At 35.5% G+C, this 26405-nt stretch overlaps 1 protein-coding gene across 3 annotated transcripts in view; it reads right to left on the bottom strand.

Moving 5' to 3' along the window:
• Nucleotides 1–1590: 1590 nt before the first annotated feature.
• The window catches only part of mllt3 (MLLT3 super elongation complex subunit), a 47261-nt gene continuing 22446 nt past the window's right edge, over nucleotides 1591–26405 (bottom strand). For 2 of the 3 annotated variants that reach the window (XM_058781581.1, XM_058781580.1), the window contains exons 3-13: nucleotides 22617–22699; nucleotides 22327–22470; nucleotides 21297–21335; nucleotides 20409–20537; nucleotides 17641–18219; nucleotides 8326–8398; nucleotides 7948–8086; nucleotides 7712–7811; nucleotides 6867–6935; nucleotides 6354–6425; nucleotides 1591–4436 (exon numbers count right to left, since the gene is read on the bottom strand). In XM_058781581.1, coding sequence (XP_058637564.1) covers nucleotides 4305–4436; nucleotides 6354–6425; nucleotides 6867–6935; nucleotides 7712–7811; nucleotides 7948–8086; nucleotides 8326–8398; nucleotides 17641–18219; nucleotides 20409–20537; nucleotides 21297–21335; nucleotides 22327–22470; nucleotides 22617–22699 — 1559 coding nt within the window. In that variant the 3' untranslated portion in view covers nucleotides 1591–4304. The remainder of the gene's footprint in view (nucleotides 4437–6353; nucleotides 6426–6866; nucleotides 6936–7711; nucleotides 7812–7947; nucleotides 8087–8325; nucleotides 8399–17640; nucleotides 18220–20408; nucleotides 20538–21296; nucleotides 21336–22326; nucleotides 22471–22616; nucleotides 22700–26405) is intronic. The other variant, XM_058781582.1, reaches the window with a different exon arrangement.

The raw sequence follows: 26405 nt of genomic DNA, 5'->3' as shown, positions 1-26405 counted from the left end.
AATCATCTCTGAATTCTCCTTTTAAAGTTATTTAGATTTTAAAATCAGAATTTCTTGAACCAAAATGCATGCCTTATACTTTAGCCATTACTGGTGTGAATCATGTTTATCTGATAAGAGCTGCTGCATACTTTAGTATGCATTAGTCCCTCTAGAGATGGCATTGCTCACAAACTGACCACATAATGGAGATGACTAGCACTCTAGAAACCTCCAAACATCTCATTCATTAATTATCAGAAAAACAAGTTAAATGTTTGACGTTTGCTCACATCTCAAACCCATAAGCCTTTGGAGCAACTGTAGCAGGGCTAGTGTTCAACGCAGGATGCTGGATCCAGAGCCAGCTGCTCTCCCATGAATGCTGTGGAATGGTGTTAAGTGAAGTGGCTTAACCGTAAGCCTGTTAGAGATGTGCTCACACTTCCCATCCCTCAACCTCTGTGAATCACTGAACAACAGAGGCTTTGTAGAGCCGAGTCTGAGTTTAGCGGTACAGTCATTCATGATTAGCTCCAACTGCTTCTTCCTGAATCAGTCAGACACTTGAGGCCCTGAACTCCTCAAATAACAGCTTTAAATTCCAAATTTGCCAGTTTTCACGGCTATAAACAAGGAATGTCTGTTTTAGAGGCTTTATGGTGTGCAGCCAAAACATGAGGGAATTGTGAACTTATGAATTCTGCAACTTATGAAGTCATCATGGTAAAGTTATCTGGCAAAGATTATACATTATCATAATTATTATTTAAAAGTTTTAAGAATGACTTTTGAAAGTCCTGGAGGCATCAATTATAATGGGTCACATTTTTCATAAAGTGTGTTTATGAACAAATATCTAGAATCGAGTTCTTTTGAAGCTATTATGAGGAATTATAAGATATTGAGCTATATAAGCAATTTTAGCTAGAATAGAAAATTAATCATTTTATGTGCTTTTTTAAAAACTTTGTACATTTTCCCTTGATACATTAAAAATAATATTGCTAAAAATATATAAATATGCCAGATAAAATATTTGCATGCCAAGTACAAATCTAAAGTACTTTTAGATTTTATTACTGTATCTTATTGTTAAACCCATGCTGTAATGTACATTTCACCTTCTTTTGAGGACTCCACCTTGTATCAACAGAATTCTTGGATTTCTGCTGTGCAAACATCTATAATCCACAACCCAATATAATAAAGATAGATTGCCTCGTTTTGTATTAAAAGGCTACAACTGACACTGCGCTACTTTAGGAAATAGCAACGTTTCAGAGTACCTTTTCATTTCATAGCTAGACCACCCACATTAACAAACATAAAAAGCATGCAAACACTCTTGCTGTCATCACAATGAGAAAGAATCAGCGATTTGACCCCAGGCAGCCTAATGCATTAATAAACCATGTTCATGAACTTTTCCCCATATGCGGTTGTTTTTTCATGCACTCTAAGGACTCTTAAAAGGTTTTGATGAGACTGCCAAGACTTGAACAAACACCAAGGATGACAAAATGGTGAAGATAAAGCAACTGCAAATAATCCATTGATTCAAACTCCGTCACTTGATGAAAACACATCTACAGAAGGAAAAAAACTCTCTGAAATGTTATGATTTTTATTACTGTTCTCTGAGGTCCACTTATAATGTTATTAAGATTTTTACATCAAAAAAACATATTTTAGAAGTAATAGGCTATTTTCTGACCTGTTTTGTCCATCTTTATTGTTTGGTTTCTGCCTAGACCCGTGTTTGCCTCTCTCATTATTTACACTATGTGCGTGAATTGGTGGGCGGGGCTAAACAGGCAGTGATGTAGAAGCAGGTGTTGATCTTCTTCTGCGAAGGCGGTGCTTAGCCACACTATTACGTCATAAAGTGGCACATTCCACAAACTGATGTTTTTTCATATTGGCTTCAATATAAGCGTTTTTTAGACTAATGAGAAAGTTTTGAGTTCTGAAACGTACAGGATCTTTTTATAGTACAACCTCTTATACAGTATGTCAAAAGATCAAGGGAATTTTGATTTCTCAGTTCATGACCCCTTTAAAATGTACTCTGCATAAAGGAAAGAGGAAGGTAGGAAACTCACTGTGTTCTTTAATCTTCCTAGCATTAATTGACAAATAATTGCTATTCATTTCTATGATAAAAGGGCCCAAATTATCTTACTTTAGATTGATATATTTTAAAGTTTAATCCTTATGTTGTGTTCTAGCCTAGACATGTAGAGGATTTTCCCCCTCCCCCACAAAATTGTTAGTTAATATTAATGTTATTGCATTAGACTTAAACTTACAGGCTCATACATTGCTGACACATGGTATAACAACTTCCCATCCAAAATTTATACATTTTGTACTACATTTTTTCGCCACATTATTGCACTTGTGGTTTTCCTGGTAAAAAAATGACCGGCATACAAAAAAATTGCTTATAAATTTCTAATTTTGCTATATTATTAGCAAATATTGGATTTAATCTTTTTAGCATTTTTTTTTTTCCCTTTCAATTACCACAAGTTATATATTACTTTTGGAACTGACTGATCAAAGGTCTCACTGATCTGAGCTTATGCACCTTAGTTTTTGAGTGAATAATATGTTCATAAGCCCAGATCAAATCAGATATTGCTATCCTAAAATTATCCACCCACAAATAATGCTTTTTTTCCACTCAAAAACTAAACTGCATCCAAGATTTGATGATAATATTGTATTATGGAGAATTACAAGCAAATTTTAAAAGGCTGGTCATTCTTGTTAAGTAAAAGATTTTCAGCACAGCACAAGGGATATTCAGATGATTGTATATTCACCAGCTATTCCCATCCATTAAACAAAAACAAAAAGCATTTCTAACATCAATGATTAAAAAGTTCATTGGTCAGTAACTACACATCCACAACGACTCTGTTTTGAATTTATATTATGATCAAGAACTTTCAACTGGAAGCAAGTCAGCGCCTTCCAAGAAAGGAAAGATAATCACTTTTTTTTAATTTTTTTTTTATCACATATAAAGTTTATATACACATATAAACATTATATAATGATAACTAAACTAAAAGCTCTTTGGGCTGAGAAAATGAACCTGGGAAATAAACAATAATAAAGTGTACAAGGCATGATTTTCATTCAGCAAAAACGATAAAAAATAAAAAAGATCAAATTTTCTTTTCTGCTAAATTCAAACACTTCACACAGTGCCAATTATTCAGTCTGAACCTTTCTCAACCCCACCACCACCATCACCGCGTCTCCCAATGTATCTATATTTCTGGCTGGCTCATCTGATTCAACATTATAAGGTTATGAAAAGTGAACTACGTTGCTTTTGCACAAAGCAGAGCTTGAGGGCTACAGCTCAACTGCACAATCTGCTCATATTGGCCTCTATCAAATAATCTAATTAAAAACAAAAAACAATGGAACTGAAAAGTAAACTTCGATTAGTTCTTGATTTCCTCAGTTTAACAAAGAACTCCCAAACTACAATTAAGACTTGGCTTCCTCCCACTGGTTTGGGGACAACCAATGAACAGCCTTGGGAACTGTGGTCCCCAAAAACAATAAATAACATTTGATTCAACAATACACTTTCCTACTGAAACAGCTTTAAGAAACATTTGGGATAGAAGTCACTGGATTCGCTTAAGATCTTCTTTCAAATTATACACTGAAAACCATTATAATATTATGAATTATTTTACAGGGCAACATTTTAGAAACAGTTTGCAGATAATGTGCAATTCATTAATAGGGCTAAAAGTCTTCCTCCGTCCAGCATAATCTGAAACCGTTCATTTTACATGATGTACAGCATGAAAAACATTGCTTATGGTTCATAAAAAAGAGTGAACGTTAGGAGATGTTTCATTGCCGATGAGATGATGTTCCCAAGTGCTTGCACAAGTTTAATATCATTTTCACTTACACACACACACACTTGAAACTCATACTCAATAAATAGACAATGTGGTAAGGCAGTGTTGAAACATGCATTCGTCACAAAGAACTTATCAAACATTCATACAATATACACAAATGTTTTTTTTTTTTTGGAGCAAGAACATTTTTTGGCAATGTCGGATTATCAAGGCTTTTTAGGTGAAGACCAGGTGGAGCGTAAGAATCTCCAGACTCGTGTAATAATGCTGTCAATTTCTGAGGCCTTTCGAGAGACGAGAGGAGCTCTGGAATGAAAGTGGATCCTTTCCATTGCCTTACAAGTTTCAGTATAGGAGAAAAACAAAAGGAGGGCAAAAGGGAGGTGTTATTTTCCTCCTCGTTGCAGCCAGCTGCACAAGTCTTCAAGACGATCCAGAAGTCTCAAGGTAGCTTTGCAGCTTCCGAACTGTGGTTTTGTCCAGAGAGCAGAGGTCAAAGTCAAAAGTTGTGTTTGTGATGTGAAAGTGTCCCGTTTCCTCAATAAGGTTCACAATCTGCAAGAAAAGGAAAAAAAAAAAAAAAAGATAACATTTGATTTACTTTCTTCAGAGAACATTCAATGTGATCATTCAAAATGAATCATTTAGAAGCAGGATTTCGTAATAATACAGTATGTGGTAATTCCATTCGCCTTTGCATTGTATACAAAGCACCATTGACAGTGAAAAGCCCCTGTTTGCACGATATCTTGTGTCTGATTGTAATGAGGAAGATGCTTTACCAAAGCAGCCTGATATTGGTTCCAGCCCTCTCGGCTTCAGAAGAGGGACTGAATTGGTGATTATAAAGAGAAGGGGGCTGCAGAGTGGCCACATGAATTAAACTAGGCCGTAATGGGACCCAAACCTGATCCGATTCACACTACAAAGCAAAAGCTGCATATGGAAGGAATTTCTTCCATTTCTCCTGAACCTGGGCCAGAAACAAAGGGAAACCCAGAGGCCTGTTATGACATTGAAGATAGAAGTCAGCTGTTTGAACGCCTGTAGCCTGGACAAACAACCATGGCTGTACTGCTTTTGTGTAAAATTTAAGAAGTTTAAGCAGACAAACTATTGTAAACATTGTTGCTGATATAAGACATGCAATATAATTTAACGTAATATAATATTTAAAGAAGAAATATTAAATATATAAAAGCACAATAGATAAAAAGTAATAAATTAAATGATTAATAACAACAATAATAATAATAATAAATATTTAACCTAATTAATTATACGATGCACCGATTAATTAATCACACATTATTTTGGGCTGCATCAATAATGCTATGAAAATAATGGAATAAAAAAAATTTAAATGATACTCTAAAACCGTAAACTACTCTAAAAACTAAAACCGCCAGTAGGTGGCGACAAGTCGCCGTCTTAATGAGTCATACATTCAACTGATTCCTTCAAGAGGCTGATTCATTCAGAAACAAAGAGAACGTGCGAATGTCTTTATGAATGTGTCACTGAATCATTGCCTCAATAGATTGGTTCAAAAATTTAGATTTATTCAGTAAAATAAAAAAGTTCCAAAGCGTGCTGTTTAGCCCTGGCTTTGTTTGGAACTAGTTTTATTGGCAAAATGGAGATACTGCTAAACTATATCATATATAAATATAAAAACTCATACAGGGGCATTTTTCCCCTCATATCCGAAACTTTAGTGGCATGTAGTTGCATTCTAATAGGCTACATCACGCAGTCAGGCAGTTGTTCTGTATCAAGTACGCCATTTTATATTTTATAAATATTCCATAAATGTTCTTCTTGTGGCCGGATAACAAGGAATAAAGCTTGCCAATGACATCAACGAATTTTCCAGTTTGCGTTAAGGGCTAATCATGGAAGTTAATCAATGCCATATCTTATTGCGGAGGAGGATTATTTCACAAAACTGCAGGATTAGCTTGATTAAGATGCAAGTTTGCACCGTTTGGACCTCATTTGGAAGGTCTACCAGACTTACACCACCACAGGCTTTGCAACAGAAGGGCACGGCAAATCCTTGGAACAAGAGAAGTATTTCTCTCCATTGTGTCAAAGCAAATAGGCCTCAAAGAACAGGAATTATGGGCCGCAAAGAGTTTACTTGGCAAGCACTTGAAGGAAGACAAAACCTACTGTTACCAGTATGATTTACTACAGCCAGATATTCATTGACATGTTAATGCTGTGGGTAATAACTTTAAACTTTACAGGTCTTTAAACTTCTAGGTAAAGCACTAGATCTCAGCTTCCTTGGACGTCGACAGGGATTTTTTAAGTGTCCCTTCTCATGTTCCCTCATGAAGGTCATTACGCGCTGAAGGAATACAGCACTGCATCTCAGGTGCAAAGGTCTCTTCGTGCAACTGTCTGTGCGGGAGTGAGTGATTTAGGAAAGCTGACTTCTGACAGTACATGCTCCTCATTTATTACCTGCTGTAATATGTGCCTTTCCCTTAGTGCCATTAGTCTTCTGTGAAGCTCAACCAGCTCATCCAAGTATGCCTGCGGAACGAGATGTAATCGATAAAAAAAGAAGACATGTTTCAGATTGATCAATCACGCTCTTACTAAATATGGCATGTCTAAAATGCCGTGGTGTCCTGCACTGCAGTGGTTTCATCTGCTTTATGCTTTTTGGAACTCAAGTGGCAGAATGAAACATCAGAATTGTTAAATGCGCAAAAGTAAATGAAAATGTGCTTGCAAAGTTGTAATATTAATACATGTAAATGTTTTTTGCATGCATTAATATTACAACAACAGGCCAAATAGGTCATAGTGTTCTTGTAGCTCAAACAGCAAAGTGCTAGCAATGCCAGGGTTTTGATTTCCAGGGAAATCATACAGACAAACTGAATGTACATGATGTTTAAAAATACACAATATGACGTATACAATATTAATGTAATGTAGCACACATGTATTAACAAAATGACTGCTTACCTTGTCACAGTCAATGTTTTTATTTTTGTCCATCTTAGATTGTTTCATAGGACTCTTCACTTCGAGTATCTGCAAAATTGATCATATTTTAATTACATTATAATATAATATATTATCATAACATATTAGCATTCAAAAGTCTGGGGTTGGTAATACTTTTTTTTTTTTTGAAAGAAGTCTGACCAAGGCTGCATTTATTTGATCAAAAATACAGTAAATAAATTAATAACTTAAAGTAATAATGTGAAATATTTTGACAATTTAAAATAACTTTTCTATTTTAATTTATTTTAAAATGTAACTAATTCCTGTGATGATAAAGCTGAATTTTCAGCATCATTACTCCAGTCTTTAGTGTAACATGATCCCTCAATAATCATTCTTATATGCTGATTTGCTCCTCAAAAAACATTTTTCTTACATTTTAAGTTATGTGCTCAATATTGAACATTTTTGTCTGTATAACAATAGAATGTTCAAAAGAACGGCATTTATTTGAAATAGAAATCATCTGTAACATTCTAAATGAACACTTTTGATCAATTTAATGCATCCTTGATGAATGAAAGTATTGGCCCCAAACCTTTGACAGGTAGTGTACACACCCATAATATATAATATCAGATCGATGTATTTTAATTGGAACCAGATATAAAAGGAATTTTCTCGTTTTAAAATCTCCCTAAAAACCATACAGCACACATACACAGCTCTATAACAGTTCAATTTATTTTTCCTTCACACATAATTTTCACTGTATTCTCTTGATAAGCACGAGAGTTGATATGGAAGAGTGAAATCACAGCTACAGGAATGGGATGCCAGAGAAGGTTATTCCAGCTCACCTGGTTATTGGCGGTTTTCAGTAGAGGTTGGGGGTCATTATGGGGCAGTGGTGAAGAGGCAGAGCTATTTTCACTGTCACTGCCGTCACTTAAACTCACCCTGCAAAATATGTGACAGACATTCACCATTCATTATCCCTTTCTGAGTATCCTCACATCAGCTACACAGCATGGTATGCTGGCATGGATATATAACATTTTGTTAACTTACACAGTAGTTTTTCATAGATATTTACCTGCGGTGGCGATGTGTCATTTGCGTGTGTAACGGTCGCTCCATGTCCGAGTCCATGTCATTATCGTCCTCCTCTTCAGAATCTTCTTCGTTTTCATCGGAGTGCAAATCTGGGATCACCGACCGCAAAGGACCCAACACTATAGGTGAATAAGGAAAGCAAACGTCTACAAAAGCACTTCTTTCTGTAGTGTAATATGCCAACATTTTTTATCCTCATAGGATGTATTGCACGCACACATCCTCAGTTAGATTTCTCTAATGGTAAAGTGTACTCTGTGGGTAAGAGAAGGGGCTTGACACACTGACCCATAATAAGGCCAGGCTTTGACCAAGCCAGCCAAAAGCAACAGGATGTGGCAAATATTGGAATGGTTACCTTGCCGCTTGTGTGCACGTCCAAAGCTGGAGCTCGAACTGGAACTGGAGCTGGCCGGACTGGGCTGATCCGACTAGGAAAGAAGGCAAAGCACCAGCTCAATAAAAATAATACCAATATCAAAGCAGTCTAGTTTTGTGTGCTCAAGAACCATGACAATGAGATTATTTGGAAACTCAGCACTTTCTACTTTTTGATATCTCCCAATATACAGACATCAAAACCACATTTGCTAAGCCTTGCACAGTATTGATTTTCCTCATGCCACAAAATTGGTTTTCCAGTCTTATAATTACAAATCCATGATGAAGCTACCTCAGGGGGTAATATTTAAAAAATATATATAATCAAATATAATTAATAATAAAATCAGTGACATTTTTCTGTCTCAAAACCCCCAAAATGAATACATAAATAAATGCATTAAAGAAATGCAGCATTTAACTAAACATTTTGCCATTAAACAAGACAACAACAACAACAACAACAATAATAATAATAATTATTATTATTATTATAATTAGCAATAATTAAATACAATGTGTGACAATAATTTATAATACATTTTTAAAAATAAAATTAGCAACATTTTTCTGGTGCAAAAATAAATAAATATGATAACAATTAATATATTCCCTATTTTACTGATCATAATTTATACATGCCCTAATTTATATATGAACTGCAGCTGAACATTTCCCCATAAAACAAGACGACCCAAAACGCCACACAAGGACTCATGTCCAGCTGTTCAATAGAATTAATTCAACTTTCTGATGGTATACATATGACATAGAAGACAGCTTGTTACTGAATAAACTACAGCTTTTTTTGAACACGACTGTCAGTCGTCGCTTGGTATTATTGGTATACTTTTAGTTACTCAGATACTGAATGACACCTAATAACAGAGGCTTAAAAACTGACTCTGAAAGAGAACCAAATGCAGTTACTTGTGCGGCCATTTCCATGATCTTCCGTTCCACACTAGAGGCTTTGATGGGTATTAGTGTCACTTCCTCACTGTAAATCAGTGGGTTCCTCGTTCTCCCGACCTAATGAAGGCTGATTTATGATCACACAGATCCCTTTAGGGCAATGTTTGCACTAAAGCTTCCTACTCTTCCTAAGTCTCTTCACTTTGAGTGCAAAAAAGCTATATAAATATGTTAAATGTACAAAATAAATCTAAAAATGTTGCTAAAACAGTCAAATTGTGATGAAAGAACACCAAAACAGATTTGAAAACTCTGTACTGCTGAAAATGTGCATACTGGTCTTTACCGTAAATGAAAAGATAAGTAAAGGGAATGAGACAGTTATTCAGTGAGCAAGTCCATCAGGCTGAGATTAAACTAGATTTAGTGGAGGCCTCTTTGAACTGTTGCATCTGTAGATTAACTGTTGAGGATCTCACAATTTACGAGGCACCTTTGAACTCATGGGGCAATATCTCATTACCGACCCAAGCCTCTCAGAACAATGGGGCTGTGATTGATTGGATACATGGAGGTAAAGGAGCAGACATGTTTTTAAAGGGCCCCTATTTGCTTTTAGAGACACATGCGCCATGTTTACTGAAGATACAATTAAAATGTAACCAATCATATCTTGTGCTCTTTTGCTGTATGAACAGTTACTCTTGTTAAGGACATGTTTAATATCAGTAAAGTGGTAGACCTTTTTAAGACAAAATAATGAAAATTTAAGGAATAAATTGAAGAGAACATAAGTAAATATCTATGAAGCCCATTGAGTTGTATTAGCAACACTTTCATGTTTGAAAATAGAAAATCCTACAGATTTACATTACTTTGAGATTCATTTTAGGAAAAAAAAAAAAAAAAAAAAGTCTCAACTATAATTGAAATAACTTTTGTACCTTCTGATGACACTGCAAAAACATAACGTTCTACCTTGGTACTTTTGTCTTGTTTTTCAATGTCTAAGGATACATATATAAAGATTGATGCCAAATGACATAAGATATTTAGTTTTCTGAGAAACTGAGCTTATGATTAAAACGAGAACAAATATCTGGGCTCAATTCAAAGGAAAAACGAGATTTTGTTCACCATTAACAGATATTTGTTCTTGTTTCATCTTGATTTAAGATGTTTGGATATTTGTATTGGAAAATGAGACAAAATTTTTTGCAGTGCATGCAAGATTTAATGCAATGCCGATGAAGTTAAGACTTTTAATGCCTTAATTTATGGAAGGGCAAATTAAGACTTTTTAAGACCCTGCTGTAATCACAAAATTAATGTTGCATTAAACTATATTTAATACTAAATTTGATGCATTAAAGTAATTATTTTAGAGTGATATATTTTACTTTGAATGCAAATGTTCTTTCACAGTCATTCACAGCTTATAATAGCTCTGTAATCATTTTTTAAGAGCCAACCAGGATATTCAGGATATATTAGGAAATCAGGAATTGTGAAGAGTGGGTGTTTGGCAGTAAATACTGCTGGTACCCATTGGTTGAAACCTAAGAGGACTTGACAGCAGAGCAGAGCAGAAAATGATAAGTATGAAATTATTAAATTCTTTTGGAGTAAGTGATGTTTCATGCACAATAAGACTAGGAATGTTCAATAAGAAAATAAACAAACAATTTTGATTTCATGTTCACTTTAACCTTCTCCAAGAGTGCTTCTCTTCTGCATCTCAATGTTATATACTTTCATTGCACCATAGTTGCAAACGTCTGCAATTAAATTCATCCACCTGCCACTATAAAAAGAAATACAACAGTTTCCAAATGCACATCCATGCTGCTTTCCAAGCATTTAAAAACAAACAAAAAAAAGAGATGATTATTCATATAGCATCAACAAAAGAGAAGGTTAATGTGGTCTTTTCTAAGAAAACTCTTTCAAAGAGAGGCTCTTATGAAAACGGCCTTTTCTAACAAAGCAAAATGAACGTAATGATGTTCTTTTAAAATTACATTCAGTACAACAGAGATATGAGCTGTAAGTGGAGTGAATTGGACTGATTAACTGCTATCCACAAAGACTTCCCGACCAAATGGAGGTATAATACAAATCAGGCTTATTGTGGCAAATGGGGCCGAGGATAAAAGAGTAAGAAAGGCGCTCTGTTACAATTGCCTTCCTGACTCTCCACTTGGCTGAAGTTTTGAAGTTTAAAGTTACATTAAAATCCATTCAGTTTTTCTCTGCTGTACTCACGTTAAGTTTAAATTTGTACTCTAGCTGGAAACGCATTTTACAAGCTTTCAGAAATTGCATGAGTTGGAGGAACATTCTCAGCACTCAGGAAAAAAAACAGCAAGGAAGTTCAATGCAAAACTATTAACCTAATTCCTCTTGGAGAGCGGCCCAAGAGGAAATCTAAAGAAGCTATTAAAGTTAATCTGAATTAATTTGTTTACATTCTTCTCTGATGAGCACTTGGTGAAACTGAATCGGGTCTCTTGAACAAAATGTACACGCAGAAGCCATTCAGCTCAACAGCAAATGGAGAAAGTGAGTGTGGGATTTATAACAGGGCTAGTACAGTGATTATGGCTAATGGCTAAGAAAGGTTTTAGAATGCTCTTGGGAAACATTGGCTAACGTTGTCTATTCAGTCGAAACGGGCCAGAAGGATGCAAATTAGATCACTCTGTCCTTTTTCCTTGCAATCTTCACTATACTAGTGAAACCATGGTGCACTGACTTAGGTACGTCATCTGAAATCTTAGAGGGGATGAGTTTGGTTTTGTTTTTTTTAAATGACAGATGTATTTAGTAATGCTTGCATTACTATTACTCATACTTGGGGTTAGGGATTTACACAAATCTCAAATTCAAGTATTAAACTTTGGTGCTTTTTTCCTTTTTAAATAAGAATTTACATTACAGTATAAAGCGCTGGGTTTTTTCAAAGAAATAAATACTTTTATTCAGCAGGGATGAATTAAATTGATCAAAAGTGACAGTAAAGACTATAAATGCTGTTTTTTCTTTTTGATTGTTTTTTTTTTACTTATATAACATTGTGTGACACTGAAGACATGATTAATGATGCTGAAAATTCAGCTTTCATAAAAAAAGAATAAATTACATATTAAAATATATTAACATAGGTATTTTAAAATACAATATTTTACAATTACGTTTTACTGCGTTTTTGATCAAATAAATGCATAAGTGTCGTCTTAATTGATTACCTCAAATTTTGTAAGCACTTGGAATTCAAATTTATGTTGTATACGGTGAAATGGGTAAGGGGAAAAATCCCACAATCTCGCTATGAATGAGAGCCATATTTAGGATATCAGAGAGAATTAAAAAAAAAACACATACACATCTCACCATCTAGCAACCGTCTACAACATATTAGCATCATGGCAATGGGTTCTGTTTGAACAAACAACACTCGCTCATCTTTGGTAAATGTAGAAATCTAGTTTTCTAGGTTTTTCTAGGTTGTCTTTGTCTTATCGACTTACTATGCCCTTACTTAAAAATTACGGTTACTGTGCAATAACTACAGTAATTTTCAAAATCTCCTTTCCAAAGAACGTGTTCAAACCCACATCGCACCATCTCCTCACACAGCACCCGCCAAAAACCATTCACCACGGGCATCCTCATGGTGCCTTAAACCTACAAAAATACTGCAACGAATCGAAGGCAGAATATAACGGTGCACTATAAAACTGTTACGGCTCACTCACTCGCCTGGGGGTGACAGTGGTGGTAGTGAGAGTTGCTGGCAGGGGGCAGGTGCTAAAAATCTCCCGTGAAGCGAGTCGACAATAGGGGCTGCCAAAAGTCCTGCAAGCAGGGTGGTAAAGACACTTAACTTCAACCCCTTGCCGAGCCTGTGGAAGAGGAAAGTTGTTTCTTTGAAGTTCCTTTCCCTTCGTTCTCACTGTTTTTTTCTTCAGTCTGCATTTTACTGCCTGTTTGTCCGTCTGGGAGCGTAGCTGACATCAAACGCATGGTCAGGGTTCTGCGCTGTAAATCAAGCCGCCTTTCTCTTACAGGCCGCACCCCTCTTCCCAAACTAGACGCTTGTAAAATCTCATCGAAGAAGCCCTGCACCCCTTAGACAATAAAACTGATGTCATCACTCATGAGGAAAGGCTAACAGGTCTTTAAGCATGAAGATCATCTGGAGTGTTTGGGTTCAATCGCCTGAGAACGTGAAGAGAGAAAGAGAGAGCCTTGCTGTCACCCAAACTTGAGTAATGGCAGAGCTGTGGCCATGCAGTAAAATGCTACATAACTTTTTTTTTTTTTTTTTTTTTTTTAGAGCTAATGAAAAAGCAACTTCCATTAACATGGACATGGTTTGCAGTTTGCGGTGACATGCAGACCACCAAACTAAAACGATGCACTAAACCAGTAGAGATCCGAACGCACACATCTGAATTGTTAAACAGGGAAATGTCTGTTAAATGCTGTTACAAGACTAAATGTGGTGCTTAAATGGCGTGGTGTTAACAGACATGTGCCAGCACCAGTGCTGAATTACTTGTAATTTGGAATCAGCAACGGATTAAAATTTGCATGACAAACACTGTAGTTAGTAATGTAATCCATTACATTGGATTGTATACTTTTATACCATACTTTTAGATTCACCCCAACTTATCACATGATTTAATAATCTTATATTTGATTTGATCATTTATATCTTGATTTGATAATCTTGTATCATATTGACATACAAAAGACATTCTGAATGTATGTAAGCAGTAGGCTATTTTAGAAAAAAAAATGTAAAAGATTAAAAAAAAAGGGAATCAGGGAGACTGTGCGAATAATATGTAAATCAATAAAAAAATAACGGTAGTCTGATTACAAGCATTTTATAAAAATGCAATATAATTTATATACAAGTAGTTTTGGGATTCTGATTATATAATCCAGATTACATGTAATCAGTTACTACCCAGCACATTTATATGAATTATGATTGTTAAAATAAATCACTCAATTTTTTTTTTTTTTTTTTTTTACAGATTATGGTATTAAATGTCAATATGCTCATAATGATTCTTCAAAAGTCTGTATTTATGGTAAAATGCTGCAATAAACACTAAAAATGAAAGACCTTCTTCACACGAGTTTAGCAGAGGCAAAGCAGGTGGTCACTGGCAGCACAACACAGCTGGTCTGTGGCTTTACGACCATCGCCTCTGCTGCGGTGCCATAAATCTAGCAGTGGCTCTGAAACCGGCAACTGCTCTGCTTTAGGACTATTGTCTCCTTCCCTTCAAGTTCATGAAGCTCTTCGCTTAAGGAGGACGTCATATAAACAGATTTTAGGATTGGGTTACATCCACCCCCCACTAGTCTTTACTCTGAGCGAGATACACGGCAACATGCACTTCGGATTTGGCCAGTGACTGCAGCACTTAACTTCCTTTAACCTGTACTTAAATTTATCTTGTGTCAAGTACAAGGTTTTTTTTGTTGTTTTTTTAGTATTATTTGTGACCCTGGACCACAAAACCAGTCTTAAGTCACTGGGTTATATTTGTAGCAATAGCCAAAAATACACTGTATGGATCAGAATTATAGATTATTTTTTTCTAGATTATTTTCTTTTATGCCAAAAATCATTAGTATATTAAGTAAAGATCATATTCCATGAAGATATTTTGTAAATTTTCTACTGTAAATATATCAAAACGTCGTTTTTGATTAGTAATAGGCATTGCTAATAATTAATTTGGACAACTTTAAAGGCGATTTTCTCAATATTTTGATTTTTTTTTGCACCCTCAGATTCCAGATTTTCAAATAGTTGTTTCTCAACCAAATATTGTCCTATCATAACAAACCATACATAAATGGAAATCTTATTTATTCAGCTTTCAGATGATGTATAAATCTCAATTGAAAAAAAAATTAAACTTAAGACTGGTTTTGTGGTCCAGGGTCACATTTATATAATAAATCGCAGTATTTATTCATTTTTGAATTAGTTTTTATTTTTATATATTTTTTAACATTTCTGTTTAGCTTTAATTATTTATTTATTTTGTTTAAAAAAGTTAGCTGCCAAGGGAACATTTTGTTTTAGGCTTAAAGTCTTTCTATTTATTTCATTTTAGCTGCATTTCAACAATTTTTAATATTTTCAGTTAACAATAACAACACTGGTTTAGGATAGTTTAAAAAATAGTTTGAAGTGTTATGATGAGATATACACAAATAACCAACCCAGTACTCAGTCATGTTTACTCGCACACCAGAAAATAACAGCAAAACATTAAGTATATTTTTCATCTACCTGTGCATTTAATCAGTCTATCCACTTACATTTGCTAGTTATGGTCTAAAAAGCTAGAAAACCCCCCAAGCAAGGCAATAACCACAACTACCATAACTACCACAAGATCATAACTACTATTATAACTAAATAGCATATATAATATAAGTGAAGAAACCTTATATTTACTATGGTTTACTATTCAACCATAGTAAGTCCCCTAGAGAAACCAGTTATATTTAGGACAAGATGCTCAACAGGACACGTATTACGTAGCAGTTGACAGCAACAATGAGCTACATTTTCCATCAAACTGTCCATTTAGCATTTATTCTGTCCATTCTGTTTCTTAAAATAAAACTAGATCATTTTATACTAATGCTTGTTAAAGTTCAGGCCTAGAAAAGCATCTAGAAAAAAGAAAAGGCAATTACAATTTCCTCTTGCAAAACACTCTTTTACTGCCCTTCTAAAAGGCAGAAATAGACTGTTAGTGGTAATGTTGATCAGAGCAGGGCCATCAGGGCCTTGCAGACCTGGTGACCCAAAGAAAGCAGCACCTGGAATTTGTCAGTTGTCATAAACACTGAAGTTTCTTTCCTTCCCTTTTTTTAAGGAGCGAGTTTAAAGGAAAACTCTTAGCTATTCATGGTGTCCTTTCCCATTCTCCTCGGGTGTCATAAAACCATAAATCTCGTCTCAGCACTTGCCTTCGAGCCAATAAAACAGCCCCCGTTTTATGAGCTGCTCTCTAGCTGAAGGTAAATGAACCTTGCCACTGGTGGCACTAGCGAAGCTTAAAACATTCTAGACCTATACGAACTACTATAACTATAACTATCTTCAAATGAAATCGAGACTAAATTCACTAAGCAATTGCCAGTTGAGCAGCACAATTTTGCAAGCTGACTTGTGATTGGTTCGCATCATGCCTGGCAGAGAATCAAACACACAATTCACAAAACTATAAAATGAAATTGCTACAACATCAGTGCTCTTGTTTTGAACAAAACCCAAACAAACCTAAATAAGGAGGGCCAGCTACCAGACTTCCTGTCCTGAAAAGCCGAGAGGTCTAGCAATGGGCGGCATGGATTTCCTGCACCCAACCCAGACAAATGGGGCCTCAGCTCCTGGACACCCACCAAGTTTATTAGATCCCCTCTCGCACCAGACCGCCATTATCACAGCCCTCTAAGAGCCTGTCTCAATCTCTCCGTTTGATGTTTACAGAGAACCCCACGTCCAAGAAAAAGTCTCCGCTCATAGTCAACTACATCATTCAAACAGAAAAGCTCACACCAAAAACTATTGAAAGTCATTGTACTTTCCCATAAGCCTGGCGGCACAACAGATTTTTTGCGAACTTATACAATGAATATGCATTGAACTAGAGATGCACAATATTAAAATTCAGACCAATACCAATTGACTGATAATTATTTTTCATAAATGGTCTATATTAAAATTCCATAATATAAGAAAAAATAAAACATTAAAAAATAATTGTTTAAATGCTATAAGTTACAATAATATGATATACTGTAATAATAATACAATATTCTAATAATTATAAAATATATATATATATATATATATATATATATATATATATATATATATATATATATATATATATATATATATATATATATATATATATATATATATATATATATATATATATATATATATATATATATATATATATATATATATATATATATATATATAAATTTTAAATTAATGTGCATTTATTCACCAAAATATTTTTATTCACACATCCAAAGTAGATCAGCCGATGCAGATTCAAAAATTAAATCAAATGATAACCAGTATGGTACCAATATTTTATGGATTCCTATAGTACCTTAAACAATCATTACAAAGACTTCAGTTTAGTTATTTTGCTATTTGCAAACTGTATTTCCATAAAGGTTATGATAAAGCTCACAGAATGCTTACAGATATTACAATACCCAGTTTGAAGGACAACTTGCCAACTGTTTTAAATCAAGGACTAATTTTCATATTTTTATGTTCAAGTATAATGATTAGAAATTCACTTACATCTGATCTTGTGAACGTGTTGTCGTCCATGTCCGAGTCATTCGGATCCAATACATCCTGGAAGGGCGGTAACGCTGACGGTTTTCTCTTCTCTGAAAGTTCAGTGTTTTGCAACCTACTAGGCCGAATTTGTGGCTTGTCTTTCAAAACCTTTTTATCCGAATGGTGGTGCTGTAGCAACGTAGGACACGCTTGCTGCTTTTGCGAGCTCTCTGAAAAACTGCTTTTCCGTTTTTTGGTAACATGGCCTTCACTGTCCAACACTGGCCGCCGTTTACTTTGTCCCAAGCTTGAGAAGCTAGCCTCCGATGACCGTTGCTCTTTCGACGTGGTCTTCGGCTCCTTGAATCCCATTTGGGGAACGGGCCGATCTTCCTGAATTGGTTGATTCTCTTTGGGTTTTTTAGAATCTTTAGAGGGTTTTCCAGAGTCCTTGCTGAAATCTCTGAAGGCACTTTTGGACTCTTTTGAGTCTTTGGAAGGCTTGTCCTTATGGTCCTTAGATGGTTTGTGGAGCTTGAGGGAGCTGCTGCTGATGTTGTTTGTGGTTGTAAGAGCACTGCTGCTTTTGGACCCGTCCTGTAATGAAAATATGACAATATTGAAGGCTATGCTAATTTAATTCATTTAACAACCTTAACAAAAAGGGTACTGTGATAGCACCATTTTATAGTGACAATATGAAAGGTACTTATGATAGTAGTAGTTTTTTAAAATGATTTTAAGAAATTAACTTCCATTCAGCAAGGACATTAATTTAATCAAAAATGACAGTAAAGAAATGTATAGTTTTATAAAAGACTTCTATTTCAAATAATTGCTCCACAAAAACCATTAATCAGCACAACCAATTTTAACTGTTATAAGCAATGTTTCTTGAGCTCCATATCAGCATATTAGATTGATTTCTGAGGGATCATGTGACATTGAAGAAGAAAAATAAATTTTAAAATACATTAAAATATTAAAACAGTTATTTTAAATTATAATAATATTGTACCATTTCACTAACTTCGTTTTAACTGTATTTTTAATTAATAAACGCAGCCTTGTTGACACATGCAAAGACATTAAATCAACATTAAAAAATCTTACCAACCCCAAACTTTAGAATGGTAGTGTATAGCACAGCCATATTCATATAGCCTACCGTAGTATTTACAAGGTCAAAACCCCATTGCTATACATTTTGTTAATGAAATGAAGAACAATACATAACTGCTATAAATATTCAAATATTCACCTTTCCTACCATTATAATTGACAAATGATGTGTGTGCTTAAGCAAACAACTGAACCCAGATGTGAAGCATTTCCATAAACAATTTTCAGAAAGATCCTAAAAATAATTCCACTGGGGGAAGGGCAAACTCTGAGCTATCTGGGAGGCAACGCAGGACTGAAGCAACAAGCCTTCGGTTGACTTTAATGACAGGGTTATCCTATCTTCAGGTCAAGCTAACTAGCCCCTGTCAATAAGTCATTGATGCAGTTAAGTCGTTAAGCAGTCTAGACAGAAGAGGTGTTACAACCTGCCTAGACTACCTTTGTTCTACCTGATACAGAAATGGACTAAACCTTTTTTCCCTGTTTGAAACTGTTTAAACACATTGAGAACAAAGGTGAAACTGTTTTAATTGGCTGTAAAACTACATGAAAAGTCCTTCTAAAATGGTCTAGAAGACAGCAGTGTTCATGTCAAATGCATTTAGACTTAATTAAGTTTATGGACAGTCTTGTTACATTTACAATCAGTTATAATCAACATGCTACAGTACGTTTTGGCAGCACTCAAAGGGGCAGAAACCTCTATTGAAATGAATTACCATCATCATAATGAGCAGCACTATTAGAGCTTATTGCCACTAGTGCATTTTGTTAACGCCAAAACACTACGAATATTTCTCCAAGAAGTGTCCAGTTTTGCATTTATCAATGTCACAGCAGACTTTTCCAGGAACTATTATGGTTGGCAATCAATCAGCCTTCAAAATCTTCAACCATAACATTAAATTAAGTGGAGGAAGGGGAGAAGGACAACAAAGCGCAGATTGTCGTTTTTGTTTTTGCTAAAGTGTAGTACTGCAGGGGAGGCTGGCTGCGAACGACCCTTGATCTGTCAGTAATCCATCACACGCAAGGGCCTGTTTAGATTGGGAACTGTTTCCATGTGCACTGGGGACTCTCGTAACTTCACTGTAAGAGCTAGCGTACAAAACAAGCTCCTTAGCGGCTAAGTGATATTGCACAGGAGACTAAAAATAAATCTAAATCGAAGAAACGTGGCAGTGTGTAATCAAGGAAGATTTACTAGCATTACGGCTAATGTGGTTTAATAGATGCATGGATAAAAAGCTGCAGCGTCTGAGGGTTTCTTTTAAAAATGACTGTTTTTTTTCTAATTAAAATGCCATTACAGGCTGATTAACAAGAATGTGTTGGAAAACTGTATACATGAGTACTGTATGTCTAGAAACTAATCTTTTCACACATGCAAAGCGGCGTTGTAACGGGACACCTGGTGAGTTCGTTTACGTCATCGGAATGCTAGCATGTGCTTTCTCAGCAGCCAAGAAATGCTCAACTTAAGCCAAGTTTCACATCTCTAAAATCCTTGGAGTTAAATAGCCCCTAACGTCTTTCAACTTGCCAAATATGCAGGATTAAGCAGGACTCCTTGGAGGAACTGGGAATTTTTCACATGCCGAACAAAGTCATGCAAAGTTTTCTCAAAGTTCAGACTCTCAAACTTGAAGATCCACACTCACCTTTGACCCTGGGAAAGACTTGCTCTTTTTCACATCAGAGAAGGTCAATGTTAATGAGCTGCTGGGTAATGTGGGCAGCTTTAGATGCTGCCCAAACAGAGAAGTAGAGCCCTCCTGCATTACCATTACCTATGAGACAAAGACAAATGAAAACAGTGAGGACCAATGAAATGCGCAACTGCAGGTTCATTCCAAGATGTTATTTACTGAAAATCTTCATCTCTGTTTGATTCAAAACATTCAGTGTCATGATCGGTCATACAATACATTATCGTCCAAAATTTTGGGGTCAGAGTAAGATTTTAATTTTAATTTTTTTTTTTAAGAAATTACTTTTAATTAGCAAGGACACATTAATCTGATCAGAAGTGACAGTAAAGGCATTGATGTTACAAAAAGATTTCTATTTCAAATAAAGGCTGCTCTTTTCAACATGAAAATTAAGCTTTGCCATCACAGGAATAAATTACATTTTAAGATATATTAAAAGGGAAAACGGTTATTTTAAATTGTAAACATATTTCACAGTATTACAATTTTTGCTGTATTTTTGATCAAATATATGCAGCATTGGTGAGCATAAGAAACATCTTAAAAACTGCACAGCTTTCAGATGTTATTGTATGCTGTAATTTATTTAAGTTTAAGTTTTTTTAAGACATGAGTTGCCATATTACAAAGTGTAACACAAAACAAAGAAGGAATGTTGTTTCAGATGGATTTTGAAGATTACGACAATAGCATTTTTTGGTTATTTACAGTAACGTGTGCAAGTAAATCAAACTACGATACGGTATGAAAACAGTGTAAACTTCAAGAGTATTTTCTCGAATTATTTTGAAGTTCTGTTAAACACGACGAAACATTGAAAATGGAGTTTGTCCTTACTTTAGAGTCCTCTGAAGATCTTTTGTGAGGATCCCGTTGCTGTAAATGACAAAGTACAGATATTACAGTCTAAAAATATAGACTATGAATCAACAAAAACCACCACAGACACACACACTCTCTCTCACACAAACACACTCTAACACCTATTTGGCAAAAAACACTCCGCTTACTCCTGGCCTGATGTAATGACAAAATGCCTTTCATCAGCCAAAACAATCAGGTAAATTGGAAAGGACCTTCTTCAGTCACCACCTCGCTAAATTGATATTGCTCTAGTGAACGGTTCTCTCTTAATTAAAACAACTTCCCGTACAACTGCCCGTTTGCCAATAAATTGTTTCGATTCCTGCCATGCCTCATTTGTAAGCCAGACAAGCACCAGAGGAGATGGTGTCATAGCCCCAGCCGTAAAACATTCGAATTACTGGAACGAGGCAAGAGAGGGTGAGCTAAAACTACAGAGAGGGCCCTCACAAAAATAATAATTTCTTTAAATATGTCTTAAGGGTAAAAGCGTCCCAGTTCATGACTGCTGGTGGAACTTCAAAACACATTCAGGATCAACAAAACAAATAAATACAAGCCAGTTGATTCATAAAAAGTGTGTGGATCCCTTTGGCACGGGCCCAAAGACAACTCTGGTTTCCTCCAGTGATTGATGGTCGAGTTAAGACTAGCCCAATCAAATCCTGTAAAGTTACTTATTGTCTTGGTTGATGGGAACAGTAATTCCATTAGGACAGATTGCCTGACAATGGCTTTCATCTCTGGAGTACTGTTTGCTAGGACTAGCAGAGGCAAGCAGCAGGGGACATCCTTGCATTTTTCACCTGTGAATTGGAGGGGACGTAATGAGGCTAATTGTGGAACGGTTGTTAAATACAGATATTTTCTCAACCGTCTTCAACAAAGATGTACATTAACTCTGAAACTGAAGTCACATAATTAAAAAAAAAAAAAAAAAAAAAAAAGACCCGCCCATCTCATTCCCTGAGGTAAGCCACGCCCATCCCCAGCCGGTTCGTACCCCTCCAGCCTTGAGCAGCTTCCTGCGGAACTCTTCAGTAGGGTTATTGAACGTGAGCTTTTCACAGCGGAGATGATTGACAGGTGGGTGACCCTCCAAGTGCAGGAACAAATCGTAGTCAAAGCGCACTTTTTTTGGTTCTTCCTGGTGAAAAGTGACAAGAATGTTTACCCAATGCACATAACTGTCTGGATTGGTTTAATTTTAGGTTACAGATTAAATACGCTTGTTTATAGAGATCATAATTCACAATTACAGGTTTTCACATAAGAGAGGTGAAACCAAAGTACCTTATTTTTAAAGTAAACTTCAATAGGCAAGATAAACCCAGCGTATCCAGACTCTTCAACTTTATATGGTGGATCCTTGCACACTGCAAGAGAAAGAGAAAGAGAGACTGTTGGTTTAATTTTAGCATGGAAATCAATACTTAAAGCAATAAGGCACAAATAGGTGTGCTATACTGTAAATATATAATCATAACTATAGGGTGTTTTTAAGTGCAACATGCAGCAACATGCTTGCAGCCTCTTTAGCCATAAGATTTGCAATATAGCACAGCCTTGTTTGCCATTTGTGAAGTGGGTATTACATAAAAATGCATTATACATAAATTTTCATGATGGTTTATTAAGCAAACACATTAAAGGAAATAATGATGAGCTTTACTTGCTCACAGATTTTTCCCCCTTAGGATTTTAATTAGATGAGCAGTAGCTATCAGGAAAGACACATACATTTTGCTTTATCATATTACTATAAAAAGCAGTGGGAGGTTGGTTATATACTCAAATTAAGCACCATTATTATTCCAGCAACATTATAAAAGCATATTAGGCATAGGTTTCATGCTAGAGCAAGATAGGATTCATCTTAACCTAGTGAGAATGAGCATCACTGGAGGTACAGTCAGGTTTAAAGCAGAATATGTATCGCAATCAGGACATACTTTGTATAACATAAAATATATGTAAAATATGTAAATATAGGCCTATATATAAATCTCTATGCTCACCAAAGCTGATCAAAAATACAATAAAACTATTATTAATATTATTACCATTTAAAATATCTGTTTTCAGCTTTTTACTGGCAGCTTTTTAATATTTAAAAAATTATATATTTGCACATATTTGGAATTATCAGATGCCATCAATCCACTCTTCAACATCACATGATCCTTCAGAAAACATTCTAATATGTTGATATGATGTCAAGAAACATTTAGAATGTTCAAAAGAACACGATTTATTTTAAAAAAAAGATTTTGGAAAATTATAAATGTCTGTACTGTCAATTTTGTTAAATGTAATGCATCCTTGCTCAATGAAAGTATTAATCCCTTTTCAAAAAAAATTACACAGCAGGTTTAATCCAGTTGCCTGTGCACAAATGAAACCTTTGTGTACAATAACCTTCACTGCAAGTAAACATATATGTTAAAGCGTTGCAATAAACTCCTCATCTCCACTATATCTCAGAGAGGTCTTCTAAAAATGTTCACAGCCTCTCCCGGGAACTTATTAGCGCTTAGACTTGCCGTTTAAATGACCTGGAACGTGTGACACATCTTCCCTGATTAACTGCATTATTTATATGTCTTTATGGCCGAATCCTTTGTGCAACATAAAAGCAATGGGCTTCCATCTTGTTATTTTAATTTATGGCCTTCATCAAGAGACACCACTTATAAAAATAAACTGCTCTAAAGCACATTTGGTTTTGCTTACACAAATCATTCATCATCATCTTTCAAAACACTAAACCTCCTCAGTGAATAAATTATCTGCACAAACACTTTTGTTTTACAGTGATGCCTTGCCATTCATCATCAGATACATCTCAGCCTTTTTATCTCCCTCTTCTACACACACACACACTCTTCAAGTTACAAAAGACAAAACATCAGCCTTGGTCCCAATTAGATATTTCAGGATAAACACCCAGTAGTTTAGGTCAGGTGACACCCCATGGGAACACTTGTTTGTCTCGCTCTCCAAATCCCAAAAGTGCTTCTTAACAGCATCACCAATTAGTCAACATGTACTGTTGAGCGTTAATGGATACAAGGACACCTGCAGACAACGCCAAATAAAAGAGGAACTTGTTCTTTCCTTACGTTTTGAATACAATGAAACGCACTCAATATTAATATGGGGCAGTCGTGGCCTAATGGATAGAGAGTCGGACTTGTAACCCGAAGGTTGTGGGAGGGATTGTAGGAGGGGGGAGTGAATAACCAGCGCTGTCTCCACTCTCAATACCACGACTGAGGTAAGACCCTTGAGCAAGGCATCGAACCCCCAACTGCTCCCCAGGCGCCACAGCATTGGCTGCCCACTGCTCCGGGTGTGTGTGTGTGTGTGTGTGTGTACTTGGATGGGTTAAATGCAGAGCACTAATTCAGAGTATGGGTCACCATACTTGGTCACGTCACATCACTTTCATTAAACTGCTAATCTAGTCAGTTTTTGTTTGATGATTAAGATCACATATTGACTTACATATTGACTTTTTTCACATATTGAAAAAAGTCTTTCAATAAACCTGTAAACCTAGGACTCATTCAAACTGCTATTTAAAAAAAACTCAAGACGCACTTATTTTCTCAAATGGTAGCATGCTCCTACTGACAAAGCTCAATAACAATCGGCATGCTAAGGTTTCGTAGCAACCGAGCCCCTTCCCCCCTCACGCAGTGTGACCGCTCTAATGGCCAGACGATGACTGACCTCGATCCTAAGGTCACCGGATCCCAAAACAACATCCACTATACAAATATTACAGAGATTGATTGCCGTGCCGGGTCACGTTTAGCTATCATCCCTTGCAAGGGTCTGTTTAGTATGGTGCCTTCATACGCTTCCACTGGCAGTGAAAAGAGGGAGAAAACCATTATGGGATGTTCTGCTTTTAAAACATACTTCTACTGCATGATTCCTTAGCAATTCAAAACACTTTAACAAACATAACTGTCCAAACCCAAATGGCATATGTTCTCGCTGGAGGCTTCTGTTTTTTGTACAGACAGTCACCCTTATTTGAGATTTAGCAAGTAACTCTTAGGATAAGTGCATCTCACTTTTAGAGGTGATTATGAGACTAAATCTGCATAATCACCACTGAAAGCCAATGCAAAAATAAACTCTGTAGCCATGCTCTGTATTCCAAACACTGCCCAACACGTCACACATGGCATTTCGGTGACTGGCTCAAAAATTCATGAAAAGTCTAGACTTCAAGCCAGAATCATGTCATTGCAAGGGCTAAAATATCTCACACGCACACACACACGCACAACCTGAAGCTCTTACTTGGGCAACAAATCACACAGAGGTGCTAACTATGAACTCCACAAATAAACTAAATGTGATTTTTAAAAGTGATTTCATATTTTAAAATGTAATGCTTTTATACAGTTTGGTTGGGTGAACATTTCCATTTGACATAAAAACGTGTGTAAAGTTGGCATGTTATGCATTGTAAAAAAAATATATATATATTTTTTTTACAATCATTATGCATGGAGATTTATGAGCTTATAACAAAACATTTTACAAAACTTAATTTTTTCACTACAAAAAAAACAACAACTTACAATAAAGTTCAATTTCGTAACATTAATTAATGCATTAGGTATCTCAAAATAATGCAGAATAACATTTTTACAGCATTTATTTAAGATAATGTTAATTTATAAATAAACAACTAATGTTGACAAAATTAAGATTAAGCCTACTAATTAATTCAGCATTACATCACATTGGGATTGAGAAAAACTTCATGACAGGACCCAAGACATTTTCCCTTAGAAATAGAAATAATAACCTAACATCTTTATGTTGAGAAAAAAAAAAAAAAAAAAAAGTCTATGAACTGTGCGAACTACCCACTTTTTCCAGCATGGAAATCAGTAAAACTTTCAAATCTTATGGAAACTCCTTATCAGACACACTTAACCTTAGGAAACCTCACACTCTATCCGATATCTCACTTATTTTTTTCTAACTTATCCATGTCTTTCATGTTATTAAGCAGGTAAAGTCGATCCACTGTAACTGAAGGGAAAACAGAACTGA

This window comes from Onychostoma macrolepis, chromosome 07 (genome assembly GCF_012432095.1).
Source record: "Onychostoma macrolepis isolate SWU-2019 chromosome 07, ASM1243209v1, whole genome shotgun sequence".
Lineage (NCBI taxonomy): Eukaryota > Metazoa > Chordata > Actinopteri > Cypriniformes > Cyprinidae > Onychostoma > Onychostoma macrolepis.
Note: the sequence above shows the minus strand (reverse complement) of the source record. Positions and strands in the feature narration are given on the sequence as shown.